This window comes from Garra rufa, chromosome 17, assembly GCF_049309525.1.
Source record: "Garra rufa chromosome 17, GarRuf1.0, whole genome shotgun sequence".
NCBI classification, from domain to species: Eukaryota; Metazoa; Chordata; class Actinopteri; order Cypriniformes; family Cyprinidae; genus Garra; species Garra rufa.
Genome location: NC_133377.1, coordinates 14,278,872 through 14,294,571, shown reverse-complemented (window position 1 = coordinate 14,294,571; position 15,700 = coordinate 14,278,872). Strand labels below are relative to the sequence as shown.

The following is a 15,700-nucleotide window of genomic DNA, read 5'->3' as shown; positions in this document are numbered from 1 at the left end:
CATAGGTCAATTAATTTGAGCTTATACATCATTTGTGGATGATATTGGCTATATTCATTTAAAAACTGAGCTCAGAATTATTAACAGTTACACCACAAAATTGCAGATGCATAAATAATGTCATGAGATTAAATATTTTTTAAACATACAAATAAGAAATGTTGGGGAAAATGCCATAATAGTTTTAAATATGAAACCAAACCACAAGTACACTCTTAAAAATAAAGGTGCTTTAAAAGGTTTTTCACAGCGATGCCATAGAAGAACCATTTTTGGTTCCACAAAGAACCATACAGTCAAAGGTTCTTTAAAGAACCATCTCTTTCTTACCTTTTTATAATCTGAAGAACTTTTTTTCACCACAAAGAACCTTTTGTGAAACAGAAAGGTTCTTCAGATGTCAAAGGTTCTTTATGGAACCATTTAGACAAAAAAGGTTCTTCTATGGCATCGTGAAACACCTTTATTTTTAAGAGTGTAGTGTTTGAATGAATGAGTCATTTAGTCATTCATTCAACTGATTTGTTCAAACAGCTGATTCATTCAGAAACTAGGCAACTGACTGTCTTTATGAATAGGATACTTAATTATTGACTCACTCGATTCATTCAAACTCACTTAGTCACTTATTTGAACTTCTTGTTTGTTGAACTACTATAGCATTAAATTAGTTTTACATTGCAAACGTCTTGATATTCGGTGAAACATCTTGGTCAAGCAATGTTGCTTACCTAAATCATTTATTATAAATATATATTTTTCTACCACAGTATGCATCTAAAACTTATTGTGCTCATTTGTTGTGTCCCAAGTTCCAACCCTAAAAACTCCATCTGCTGTTTTGACTTATTTATGCATTTTGAAAGCTCTTCATGAATTATAAGTTCATAAAAATACAACCTTCAATTAACATACTGTTTCACTGAGAAACACATCAAATTAGCATATGGTTACTTCAACACATGCAAACTGTGCAGTGCCACACAATTGTAAGCACTAGTGCAAACAAACACTCAAGACAAGTCTAAATAATCTACATCACATTTTTTGTACAACGTATATTTTCTGAAACCGTTGCTGCCATGCAATTTCTCAAATCCTTCCCCATCTTATTCAGACTTCATATGCAGATAACACATGCACATGTCAAAGTGTTACTTGAACAAGACGCTCCTGTGAACACAAGACTCCTGCGAAAGGCGCCCGCGAATAAACCCATCCAAGAAACCATGACTCTGTATAGCCTGCATGTTGTGAATAAAAATACACCGTTGCTTGTTTGTATTATGATATAATCCATATGCACGGTTTTCAGGCATGCCATAATATTGCTTAATAAATCATGACTTCACTGAATGACTCACTAGGACATTTTCCCCAAAGCAAGTTATTGTGCCTGAGTTATAAATAGCTCAAGGCTCCTCATAGTCTGAATTAGCGTCGTAAAGAAACTCTCAAATCCACTTTAGCAAAGAATCAGCAAAAAAAAAGCAAGCAGGAGAGCAAAAAATAAACTTCTAGAAGGCTTTTAGATGCTAATTATTTCTAAAAATAAAAAAAAAATAAAAAAACATCTGACCAATGTATAACAATGCATAATGAAAAGGGGATGAAAGAAAAACCTGACGTTGAAGTGCAAGAGACTGTGATTTGGGATTATTTGCATGTGAAAGTGGGTAAATAAACAATTATGTTGTGTTTAAATACATAAATAAATCACAAAGTGCACTAGCAGTCACTATTTACGGTATATTAGGCTGTTTGTCAACCTCTGGTTGTATTTAGGTTAAAATATTATGAATCAAATAGCTATAAATTAACCTACATTAAATAATTTTAAAATCATACCAAGCTGAAAAAGCTAGTCAAGGTAATAACTGAATGCTTTCACTTTTCTACATTGTACTAAGTAATAGCCTACTATTAAATAAATTGCATTCATTTCCAGCACTTTACTAATATTTTTTACAAGTAGCCTAATAATTAATAAACATTGCATTAGTGAGTGTTCCCATATTAAGCCAAAAGCATGATGTATCAATTGAAGTCGTTTGGCACGGAGGCGCAGTTACCATTTTAAAACACCCAAGCGAATCCTAAAGCGATAAACAGCGTCGTAAGTTCAAAATCACGGGATTCTTCGGTATTTTCAGCACTCGAATGTCAATCTCCAGCACCGGATGTGGCCGTAATGTATTTCTGTATTTGTTTAGCTGGGGTGTGATGATCGGTGAGCGGGTATCGATCGCCTCACCTGCCGTTCCGCGCCTGTCCCAACAGCTCCGGCTTCGAGATGTTCTGGGGTGGCTTAAAATGCGATAGAAAAGAGCTACAGAACTGTCGCAATGTCCCAAATTGCATTTTCACCTAACCCCCTCCTCCTTAGTCTTTCACTTAAGGAAACAGCAGCAGCAGCAGCAGCACACCCACAGCCCCGCGACCGCTACATCCGACGCGCTTCCGTGTCGATCAAGTCCCATATTTTCTCGGAGATCTGATGGATGTGCGCCTCATGCTCCAGCCCTGAGGTGCTGCTGCGGCTGCTGGGAGCGGGGGATGGATTCTGTCTGACGGCGTGCCAGAGAGAGAGAAAAACAGCGCTGCATTTTTACCGGCTGGAATATCTGGAGCTGCGTCCATGCGCCACCGTCTCGCCTCGGAGAATCAGACAAACGGGAGCAGCACAGACTCTCTCTCTCTCTCACTCCCTCTCTCTCTCCCTCTTTCACACACACATTATTCCTGACGCGCTTGCACGGGCTGCTTAATTGCACGGCTCTCAGTGAGAGATGCGCAAACGGGAGCGCGGACGCGGCGTACTGTTACAGTGAGCTCGAACGGGAGAAGCAAAATAGTGAGCCGCCTAACCTGCATTTGTAAGCTAGTGCATATGATGGCCAAATATCCTGTCTAGGCAGTCAGCTCACTAGGTTTTTGAGACACAGCCAGTGCGCTCAAAGCACTGGAGCAGCGCGCTCTACAGTGTACGACTGATATATGTAGCACCTAATTTGTTATTTAGGCTACCTCATCGACGCGGTTTTAAATTTGTCACTTTAGGAAGTGATATTTGAAGAGGATCTGGCAACCTAAGGGCGTCTCTGCATTTGGCGAATATCTCCTTTGGCGTTCTGGGACGTGAGTACGCGTTTTAATTTCTTTTCTGATGTTTCCGGCGCTGCTAAAATCATTCCCTAGATTTGATGGACATTTTCTCTTTATTTCCATTCGTTTCTCTCTTTGTCCATGTCATCTTCATTATAAAAGCTAATCACAGCTGCCATCATCATCATCATCGTCATCACGGACATCATTACAAGGGATCATCACTCGAGCATCCCAGTACTCTACTACATCGTCTAGTACAAAAATAGTAGACTAGTACTCTAGAAAGTGACAAAAAATGATTAAAATAAAAATATATATAAGCCCATGCTGTCTTTTTGTCATCTGTAGCTTTAAATGCTTGTGCTCTTTAAATTTGGGTGGATTCTGATTGGCTGCCTGCCAATGGTTTTTATACTTCAACAACTGGGAAAGAAAAATCGTTCTGAAAGTGATTCCAACTATAGTGTTTCTCTGTGTTGTTATCGTTATAACTGTGGTGTGGAATTTGCTGTTCTCATAGAATTACAACAATTATTAAAACTTATATAGCTTGGTGTGAACAAGTCTTTATGTTGTGACTGGTTGAAGGAGTAGTTCACCCAAAAATTTAATTTGCTGAAAATGTCCTCAGGTCATCCATGACGTGGATGGGTTTGTTTCTACACCAGAACAGATTTGGAGAAATGTAGCATTATATCGATTGCTCACTAATGGATCCCCTGTAGTGAATGGGTGCCGTCAGAATGAAAAAGGCTGATAAAAACATCACAATAATCCACATGCATTATTAACCAGCTCACCTTTTTTATATAAACAATGAGAAACCATAAAACCTTTAATTTTGGCCTCTTCATTTAAGTGCTCAGCACACATATGAGTGGTTTATCGGTCTTCAGTTCAGTTCAGAAACTAGAGCACTGGATGAATTGGCAAAACCAGCATCATATGATCTCATACGCCCGTATTTTGGCTCATCGACTTTATTTGTTGATGTTTTTATCAACTGTTTGGACTCTTATTCTGACGGCACCCATTCACTGCAGAGGATCTGTTGGTGAGCAAGTGATATAATGTTAAATTTATCCAAATCTGTTCCCATAAATGAACAAACTCTTCTACAACCTAATTTGTTATTTACCTTATCGACACGGTTTTCAATTTGTCACTTTAGGAAGTGATATTTGAAGAGGATCTGGCAACCTAAGGGCGTCTCTGTACTTCTGGCGAATATCTCCTTTGGCGTTCTGGGACGTGAGTACGCGTTTTAATTTCTTTTCTGATGTTTCCGGCGCTGCTACAATCATTCCCCAGATTTGATGGACATTTTCTCCTTTTTTCCATTCGTTTCTCTCTTTGTTCATGTCATCGTCATTATAAAAGCTAATCACAGCTGCCATCATCATCATCATCATCCTCATCACTGACATACTTACAAGGGATCATCACTCGACCATCCCAGTACTCTACTACATCGTCTAGTACAAAAATAGTAGACTAGTACTCTAGAAAGTGACAAAAATGATGAATGGATGGTAGCCTTCTGTATAAGCCCAAGCTGCCCTTTTGTCATCTGTAGCTTTAAATGCTTGTGCACTTTCAATTTGGGTGGATTCTGATTGGCTGCCTGCCAATGGTTTTTATATTTCAACAACTGGGAAAGAAAAATCGTTCTGAAAGTGATTCCAACTATAGTGTTTCTCTGTGTTGTTATCGTTATAACTGTGGTGTGGAATTTGCTGTTCTCATAGCATTACAACAATTATTAAAACTTATATAGCTTGGTGTGAACGAGTCTTTATGTTGTGACTGGTTGAAGGAGTAGTTCACCCAAAAATTTAATTTGCTGAAAAATTTTATGTGCTCAACCTCAGGTTTGTTTCTACATCAGAACAGATTTGGAGAAATGTAACATTATATCACTTGCTCACCAATGGATCCTCTGTAGTGAATGGGTGCCATCAGAATGAAAACATCACAATAATCCATACACATTATTAACCAGCTCACCTTTCTATAGAAACGATGAGAAACCATAAAACCTTTTATTTTGGCCCCTTCATTTAAGTGCTCAGCACACATATGAGTGGTTCATCGGTCTTCAGTTCAGTTCAGGAAGCAGAGCATTGAATGACTTGGCAAAACCAGCATATCATACGCCCGTATTTGGCTCATTTTGACTTTCAGGCATTTGAAAGTAAGTTTTGATTGAGTAACTTGTAGATCTGTGCTGCTCAAGCTACAATCTGTTTAGGACGATTCAGTCCGATTTGGCAAACCGATTCAATTAGTTCACTAAAATGATTCAAAAGAATGATTCGTTTGTGAACCGGACATCAATCTGGACCGTTTGCCTGAGGCTCTGGATTACAGGTAATAATTTTGTAAATAATGTTCAACTTCTTGCACAGACTGATAATTTCACTTCATAAGACCTTAATATATCATCAGGAACTTTGCTATGGTTCCTTTTTTTCTCAAAGACCGGCAGCCACAGCCACTAACATTTGCATCGCCCAATCAAAGCGAGGACAATAGTGAAAATGGCAGATCACGGGAATAAATGTTATGTTCCAGGCTGCGCAGGAGATGTTAAGTGCAGGGATGGTTGATGACTGTAACTTACTCAAAAAGGCAAGGAAAACAAATAAGGCGATCTAATAAAATAAGGCGAGCAACTGAAGGGACATAGCTTACTGCTAGTGGTAGCCTGTTATATTGCAGTACATAAGATTTCACTTACCACATAAATGGAGAGCTGGAGAGATAACGCAGATTTATAGATCCTGAGCATCACTAACAAGCATCTAAACTTGTAAAATATGTGGTAAGTACTGCCACTGCAGTATAACATTACACAGAGCACATGCGATCACAAAAGTGAAAGGCAGTTTCAATGACCCGCATATTAATAACGGCTAGAGCTCCGTGATTAAATATATATTTTCCTCCACGTGCGAGATACTGAAATGAGCCACTCTGTGAGACAGCCAATCAGAGCAGAGCTCATCATTATTATTCATGAACCTTCCAAATATGGTAATAACAGACCATTTCATTCTAGGGACAAATCCTAGGGTTGTAAATGGACCTGTAAAACCGTTTCTGGAGAATTTTTGGCTTTTTCTTATGCCATATACCTTCTATATAGATATCAGAGAACAATTTAAAATATTGTATCAATGCATGCTATGGCACCTTTAAAAGCCATCCACATCTTGGTGAGTAAATTAACAGCAAATGTTCATGTCCATTAATGATTGATTTGTTTCTTATATTAACTGATGGACTGGTGTGGTGTGGGTTATTTGTTGATGTTTTTATCAACAGTTTGGACTCTTATTGTGATGGGACCCATTCACTGCAAAGGATCTATTGGTGAGCAAGTGATATAATGCTAAATGTATTCAAATTTGTTTCTATAAATGAACAAACTCTTCTACATCTTGGATGGCCTGAGAGTAAGCACATTTTCAGCTAATTGTATCATTTTTATGTGAACTATTCTTTTAACACAGTGCTGTTTTCATCTAGTTGATTCACCTAGAGTTGCAACAGTGACTGTATAGAGACACTATAAGTAGGGATGCACGGAATATTCGGCCACTGAAAATTTTCAGCCGAAAATGGACCAAAAGTGCATTTCCGGTTTTCAGCCGAAAGGCTTTTATCACCGAAACAACACGGCCGAAACAGTATATTGACGCAGACAGAAACCGCGGCCTGCACGTGCTCGTCAGAAGCAACACGTCTGCGGTGTGGACGTATTTTAGTATATCTGAGAAAGACCCACGGATAGCCATTTGCAAAACTTGAATGCCGAAATTTCAAGAGGAGGTGTGTCTGCAGTCGTGCGTGCAGTGATAAGAGCAGAGATCGAGACAAGATGTAGCTTTCAGTGAGTGAAAAACAATGGCTTTACGTTGGTGTTACGTCGCAATATTTTAAAGATATGTCTTTTCTATATACTGTATTTTTATAAATATTTGTGTTTTAAACCATGGAGGTGAGCCAATGGATATCACACAAGCAACGTGAAAACTGCGCAATATGTTAAAGTGAAAGTAAAAACTGACAGTGCTTTCAGCATCTGATGTGCATTCTCTCAGAGACAATGAATGAGAGATGATTATACTTCATATGCTGATATAAATTTAGTTCCCCAATATTTTTCTTGTGCCCTGAATGGTGGGAAAAAAAAATAAAAATAAATGTATTTTGTGTAAGGTTTGTTTTTGAAAGTTGGTTCTTGAAATAAAGCTCTTAATTTTCATTGATGACTGCAGTGTTATTAGGGGTTAAGAAAGTCTTAATTATGATTTCAGGTGGTCTTAATGTGGGGACTGAAAGACAAGAATTGCGATGAAACTTCAAAAGGCTATCCATTGAATAAATATGAGCGCTGCACGTTTCAAAGTCATTTGCTGCACTGCTTTGTGTACTACCAGTCTGACAGCGCCTCCTGCTGGAGGAGAAACAGTAGAGTTGTAAATGTGAACTGATGGATCCACAAGATAATGTGTTATAAAAATTTAAACTATTAAACAATTTAAACAAAGGCAGTCAAATATATGTATGTTATTTAAGTAATATAATACTTGCTTGATAATAATTGTTTAAATTAATATAATTGATTTATTTTTTGAAACTTTAATATTAATTCATGCAATTGCAATGCCTTGATTTTAGTAAGAGTAGTGCACACAGTCATAGCCATAAATGCAATGGTACTAATAATTGGCATAATTCTTTCGGTGTTTCGGTTTTCGGCCTTGGTTTCCTCTTTTTCGGTTTTCGGTTTCGGCCAAGAATTTTCATTTCGGTGGATCCCTAACTATAAGTGGTCACTTCAAGTATTGGAGAGATGTTGTGTGTTTTTGCATTCAAAAACAGCTGAGCACAGCTGAATGAAACAAAATCTTGAGACAGGTCAATCCTGATGTTACTGACACTGGAAAAACAGCAAGATGCAATGAAAGGCCAAAGACATTGATCTGATGCATATGTATCAACAATTATATGACAGATCAGATGGAATTGCATCCCATTCCAACTATGCAAATACTAGTTGGAATAATATGGTGAAAATTTGAGCAGTTAAAATGACTAAGAAAATGAATTACTGACAAAAACTGAATTATTGTCAAAACTAATGACTACCATCATCTATCTGAGCTCAATGTGTGAGTCCGTCTGACGCTGATGTGGCCTGTGTAGTCAATGCACTTTCCTCATTAGTTCCTGGACCACTTGCAGCCCCTAATGATCTGCTGGAAAGAGTCTGACGGGATCTCTAGTCCACTTTATGAGTCAGGCCAGAGATAATGGGTATTGCTGCTTGTAGCTTAGCAGTGAAATATCTGGTCTAGCCATGAAGGTTGTAAGCATCACTAGTACTACTACTATGTCAGATAAGCACTTTTAACCCCAAGTATTGTCCAGTATTTTCACCCTTGTGAACAAAAAGTGTGCTTATTGAATGTGCACTTGTGTGTACTTCAGATCTTAAAAATATATTTTTTAAAAAGTACTTGCAGATAATATATTTCTGAAATAAAAGGCCACTTAAGTGTATTTTGATTTTATAGTTAATATAACACTTAAGGCGAGACACTGCAGGTGAATAGGGTAAAACAAATACCTAATAGTTATGACTTTACTTACTCAGTTGATTGATTACATTAATAATTGTAAACATTTTTTGTATTACAAGTTTTCTAAAATGTAAAATTAGGCATCGTTTAATGAAATATGCACTCAATTGCATACATTTTTAGCACAAAAATCTAAAAACTGGATGAAGTCAATTTTAAAATTCTTTTTTTGACATCTTAGAGTCAAATGTTTTAACAGAGGGAATTTTGGGTCTCTCATTTTGTCACTCCATAATTTAGAAAAAACTTAGAACAGACAGAAAACTATATTTTGTCAAATTTTGGGGGGAATAAAATGTTGTATAAAATCAAGCAAATTATAAATGAACAAAATTGCTCTGTAAAAACCTTCAGAATATAGACAGGAATAAAAATGTAAAGTCTGGTGTGTGTAAGTGCTTTATGGCTCAGTGTAGGAGAAAAAACTCATTTTGAGAAAACAGCCTTTAAATATATGTATTGTAATTGAAATCTATTGACACAAATAGATAACAGTGTCTTTTGGATGTTTTTTTTTACCACTAGTCACTTTATGAAAAACCAAAAACTCAAACTTGTTTTTGCCGCAGTGTCTCCCCTTAAAGGAAATATATTTTAAATGTGCAATTACACAAACAAATTTGTCAATGCATTCAGCAGCACACTTTCACCACATTTCAAATTACAATCTCAAATTACATATAAATATGTATTTAAAGGGATAGATCAAACAAAAATGAAAATTCGGTCATTTATGTATCCTGTACTTGTTCCAAACCTGTATGCGTTTCTGTCTTTTGTTCAGCACACACACACACAAAAAAGTAATTTTGAAGAAGGTTGGTAACCAAACACTTTATGGGAGCCACTGGATTCCATAGACTTTTGTTTTAGTCAATGGCTACTGTCAGCTATTTGGTTGATAACATTCTTCAAAATAACTTATTTTGTGTTCAACAGAAGAAAGAAACAGATACAGGTTTGGAACAACTTGAGGGTGAGTAAATGTCTGTTCCTTTAAGTGGGTCAAAAAAGTACTTTAAAGTTCAGATAACTGCATTTAATATACATTGAATAAATGCATTCACTTTACACTTAAGTATATTCATTTAAACTATATTATTTAGCCAATAAATATTCTTTTAAAAAGTATACTGAAGAATACTACTTTTTTCACAAGGGTAATATCATAATAACCATAATAATACTGACTAGCAACCATATATCAATCACAACATCCTAGTAGAGTAACAGAGAGCTGAGCACAAGCAGGCATCACTCACATTCACTTCTTTAAAATGTAACAGTGCAGTTACTGCAAAATCCATATCCATTAGTTTGAACCCCAGGTTACCTCTGAGGCACCCACTGAATCTTGCTTCGAATAGGAAACTATCAACCAGATATCCAAGATAACACAGATAACAAGACAACACAGCAAAACCCTCAGTGCATGCATGTATATATGCATATTACAGATGCTCCTAATATTTGCAGTCTCCTGTTTATTAATGCTTCTTTGAGTGATATTACCCCACATAAAGTGCACCAAACTGTACCACATTACACATTTTAAATGCGTGTCCTGAGAAAACAGCTAAGAAATCGTAAATGAAAAAAAGAAATCATATTGCAGTCTGCTGATTTCTCTAAGACAACAGAGTGAGATTTCTTCACCATGAAATACATCAAGAATAAAAATGCTTGATTTAAGGCAAGACACTGCAGGTAAATAGGGTAAAAAAAAATTAATAGTTATCACCTTACTTACCCAGTTGATTGATTACATTGATAATTGCAAAAAAAAATTTTTGTATTACAAGTTTTCTAAAATGCCAGGTTTAAATATGCAAATGAGGCATTATTTAATGAAATATGCACTCATTTGCATACATTTCTACACACTGGATGAAGTCAGTTTCAAAATTCTTTTTTTTTTTACTTATTAGAGTCAAAAGTTTTTACAGAGGGGATTTTGGGTATCTCATTTCGTCAAGCCATAATTCAGAAAAAACAGACAGGAAACACTATATTTTTACAGTTTTGAGAGGAATCAAATGTATAAAATTAAGAAAATTATATATGAACAAATCCTTCTGTAAAAACCTTCATAATATAGACAGGAATAAAAATGTAAAGTCTGGTGTGTGTAAGTGCAACTGAAGTGGAGATTTATGGCTCAGTGTAGGAGAAAAAACTCATTTTAAGAAAACTGCCTTTAAAAATATATATTGTAATTGAAATCTATTGACACAAATAGAAACACTTAAAAGAGTAGTTCACTTTCAGAACAAAAATGTACAGATAATGTACTCACCCCCTTGTCATCCAAGATGTTCATGTCTTTCTTTCTTCAGTCGTAACGTAATTATGTTTTTTGAGTAAAACATTTCAGGATTTCTCTCCATATAGTGGACTTCTATGGTGCCCCCAAGTCTGAACTTCCAAAATGCAGCTTCAATAGGCCCTAAATGATCACAGCCGAGGAAAGAAGGGTCTTATCTAGCAAAACGATGGGTTATTTTCTAAAATATATATATATATATTAGTGGTGGGCCGTTATCGGCGTTAACGTGCTGCGTTAACGTGAAACTCTTATCGCGCGATAAAAAAAATATCGCCGTTAATCTATTCTCAAATTTGGGTTGGGAGCTGGGTCTAAACTACGCAAGCTATGATGACTTTCACCTTGATAGTTTAACGAGGATGTATACCAAAGACTATAGAATATGGTCGCGCCTTTAAGTCTCCTCCGCCAAAACACAGACGGGATCGCGTCGTCCTCCATTCATAAAAACCGAATCTACTATAGCGCGAAATGCCACGTAAATTCGTCGTTTTTTGGATTCATAAATCAAATGTTGGTCAGTCACTTAATTCAAATCGCGATATGGACTAGTGTATGTGAAAACTGAAATGCAAAAAGACCGTTTTAATATGAATCCGATATGTTCCGTTGGCCTAGCTGTGTGTATGCATTGCGGAGACGAGCTTTTACTACACGCATACTGAAACACACGTGACGCTCCCGGTAATTTTTGGCATTTTCATCTCACATGAACAGATAAACTCAATCTCCCAAACTGCTGTGAGTGTCACTTTTACCGTTTCATTTGAGAAAACTAGCATCATATCACACTGTATGACACAGAAACTTCACGGCAACCTGTCAAAATAAAAGTACGGTGTAACATGTAATGGGTTGGGTAGGTGTTGACGTTAAAAAAAAACAATCTAATAGGGAGAAAAAATAATTTCATTGTTAGTTAGTTAGTAAACACAAGTACATCTAATTGAACATAATTTATTTTCATCAACAAATTATCATAGAACAGCTTTATGAGCTTTATGATCCATTCTCAAAGACTTTAAGTCATTATTTGGGTAGCACACATATTCTGAATGCCTTCAGCAGAATTCAAATTAGCCATTTTAATCTAGATTAATCTAGATTAATTCCAAGATTTAATCTAGATTAATCTAGATTAAAAAAATTAATCTATGCCCACCCCTAATATATATATATATATATATACTTTTTAACCTCAAATACTCATCTTGTCTAGCTCAGCAAGACGAGCGTTTGAGATTAAAAAGTATATAAGTTGTAAATGTTTTTAGAAAATAGCCAATCATTTCATTAGATAAGACCCTTCTTCCTCAGCTGGGATCATTTAGAGCCCTTTGAAGCTGCATTTTGGAAGTTCAGACTTGGGGGCACCATAGAAGTCCATTATATGGAGAGAAATCCTGAAATGTTTTCCTCAAAAAACACCATTTCTTTACGACTGAAGAGAGAAAGACATGAACATCTTGGATGACAAGGGGGTGAGTACATTATCATGTTAAATTTTTTGTTCTGAAAGTGAAATATTCCTTTAACAGTGTTTTTTGGGTGTTTTCTTTATACTAGTCTAAATAAAACATTTTATGAAAAACAGAAAAACCCAAAATCTTAAACTTGACAAGTGCATGAAAAAACAGCGTTTTTACCTGCAGTGTCTCCCCTTAAGTCATTTCCACGCTAAAAAAAAACTTAAATCTCAAATTTATAAGTGATTGTCCTCAAAGCATCCTCACTGAGACTAACGTAAAAACCTTCGGACAACATCAGACCCACACAATGCTGCTAAACTAAGCCAAATTTTACATTGTCTGAGGCCAAGTAAGAAAAGTAATGTAAGAATGTCTGACCTGTCTGGGATCCCTGAACCGTTTCTGAGAGGGTCCTGGTTTACTCTGGATGGGCCTCCCCTTACTTTGGCTTGGGGCCCCGATCTGGAGCCCTCAGGACTACTGTAGAACCACGCTCCCGACTTGGTGAGGATTTCTTGTTGTTTTCGGCACAGGTTGCATACCCACATTACCTACATATAAGATGACAAATTAGGATTGAAGCAGCACAAAAACAATACAATAACATCCAGGATGTGCAGATGTCATGGAGGTATGGTCTTCTAACTATTCCCTTTTTATGATGCAGATGCTACAAACATAACTCGGGTCATTCAGAGGACCTTGGCTACAGTGTAAACCCCTACACCGTCTGTCAAGGTAAGCAGATCATTCAACTATAACAGTATCTTCTACTCCAGCTAATAAAACATCAGTCCATCAATCCATCGGAAAAAAATATATATTTTTACATTTTATAAAACAGATAGTTCCGATGCTTGAGTCTGATGGTTGACCTGTCCTTCATCTTACATCAGTGTTGCCAAGTCCACCTTTATCCAGCGGAATTGGGCTATTTTAACACTGTTGGTGCTGGTTGTTTTTCATGTCCGTGACCCCAGTAACATGATATTTATGGACTGGAATGTGCATTTACCAGAGAAACCTCGCCAAAAAAAAAAAAAACCTGGGATGCGATTTTGACCAGGGATGACCAGGGATGATGACTGACTGCATGATGTGACCTATTTGAATGCAGTTATAAGCCCTTAATTCAAGATATGAAGGCAAAAATGCCCCCGTATGGGTTTTTGTCTCTTTTTGGGTTTTTTTTTTTAAATATCTTCATGATTCCAAATGTGACCTTAGACCACAAAACCAGTCTTAAGTAAGTTATTGATTTTTCTTTCATGCCAAAAATCATTAGGATATAAGGTAAAGATCATGTTCCATGAAGATATTTAGTAAATTTCCTACCGTAAATATATAAAAAATATACAAAACTTTGACTGGTAATATGCATTGCTAAAAATGAAATTTGGAGAACTTTAAAGGTGATTTTCTCAATATTTTGATATTTGCACTCACAGATTTCAGATTTTCAAATAGTTGTATCTTGGCTAAATATTGTCCTATCCTAACAAACCATATATCAATAAAAAGCTTTCAGATGATGTATAAATCAATTTAAAAAATGGACTCTTATGATGGATTTGTGGTCCAGGCTCACAAATGTGATATTGATTTTACACAACAGTTCAATAAACAATACACATTTTAGACACAATACTATCAGGATTGTCTGTTTGTGCTCAATTTCACAAAGGAACATGGTTCTCATAGTTTTGAAGCCATCATTTTAAATGAATCAAGTGAGTCAATAACTCATTCATAAAGACAGTGAGTCATTCAGTCTTCATCTCATTAAAATATTGACTTGCCGCCACCTACTGGTGGTTTTAGTTTCATATTACGAGTAAATAATTAAAATAATAATAATTTCATATTTTAATATACACTATAATACCAAAAGCTTTGGGACACCCCCTTCTAATGAAAAGGTTTGACTACGTTAGTAATTTCCATGAGTACAAATCATTCCCCCGGTTTCACAGACAAGGCTTAAGCCTAGTCCTAGACTAAAATGTAAGTCTGAGCTGTTTGAACTGAAAGAAACTTGCACTGACTGATCTAAAAATATATCGGTGCCTTTGTTTTGTCTCAAGATGCACAACAGTAAGCATGTTTATAAAAATTACTTAAATATCCTAATTGAACTATCTGCTAATCCTGGTTTAGGCTAAGCCCTGTCTGTGAAACCGGGCCTTAATGTTTAAGCATATAATGATATTCTAGGGAACTGTGTGCTTATAGTTTTATAGCAACAGTTTGGACAGGACCCTTTTCTATTCTAACATGACAGTGCTTCTGTGTATAAAGCAAGGTTCAAATAGAAATGATTGATTCAGTCAGCGTGGAAGAACTTGACTGGTCTGCATAAAGCCAAGTCCTAATCCCAGCTGAACACCTCTGGAGTGACTTTAAATGCAGACCTTGAGCCAAAATCTCATCGCCAAACACCAATGACGTGTACATGCACTATATGGACAAAGTATTTTAGAACAGAAAAAGGCACTTCCAAAACAATAGCAACAAAGATGGAAGCATAATGCATGTATTTAAAAATTGCATTTCCATCTCTGTTGCACCAGTTTTGGAAGTGTCTAAAATGACTGTACCCATACGTACAAGTCATTGGTGTTTGGTGATGAGTTTTTGGCTCAAGGTCTGCATTTAAAGTCTTTATGCGGACCAGTTAAGTTCTTCCACACTGACTGAATCAATCATTTCTATTTGAACCTTGCTTTATACACAAAGGCATTGTCATGTTAATATATAAAGGGGTCCTGTCCAAACTAGAATATCATTATATGCTAAACAGATTTGTACTCATGGAAATTACTAGTTAAACCTGTTCATTAGAAGGAGGTGTCCCAATACGTTTGGCAAAATAGTGTATATATTTTTGTTAAAAAATGTTAAATCATCATTCAAAAGCTACTTGTCTGTGATGTCTATTCAATGCTTTTCTTATTTAACACAATATTGACTTTAAACTGATGTGCGATTCATCTGCTGTTAATTATTCTGCACATCATATAATTAATTAAATTAAAATGATGTAATAATTTGGCAGCCCAAATTTAAATAAAAGACATAAACGTTTCAATAGAAATGATATCAATGTATATTTACTTTTTCTCATAAATGCTTGTCAGTACATTCAG

The 15,700-nt window shown here is 36.2% G+C and overlaps 1 protein-coding gene across 20 annotated transcripts in view; it reads right to left on the bottom strand.

Annotated features, from left to right (window-relative positions):
* The window catches only part of rims2b (regulating synaptic membrane exocytosis 2b), a 247,215-nt gene that overhangs the window by 181,611 nt on the left and 49,904 nt on the right, over positions 1–15,700 (bottom strand). For 19 of the 20 annotated variants that reach the window (XM_073821676.1, XM_073821684.1, XM_073821685.1 and 16 more), the window contains exon 4: positions 12,933–13,105. In XM_073821676.1, the coding sequence (XP_073677777.1) occupies positions 12,933–13,105 (173 nt within the window). Of the gene's footprint in view, positions 1–2,254; positions 2,633–12,932; positions 13,106–15,700 lie in introns of those variants that run through there. The other variant, XM_073821690.1, reaches the window with a different exon arrangement.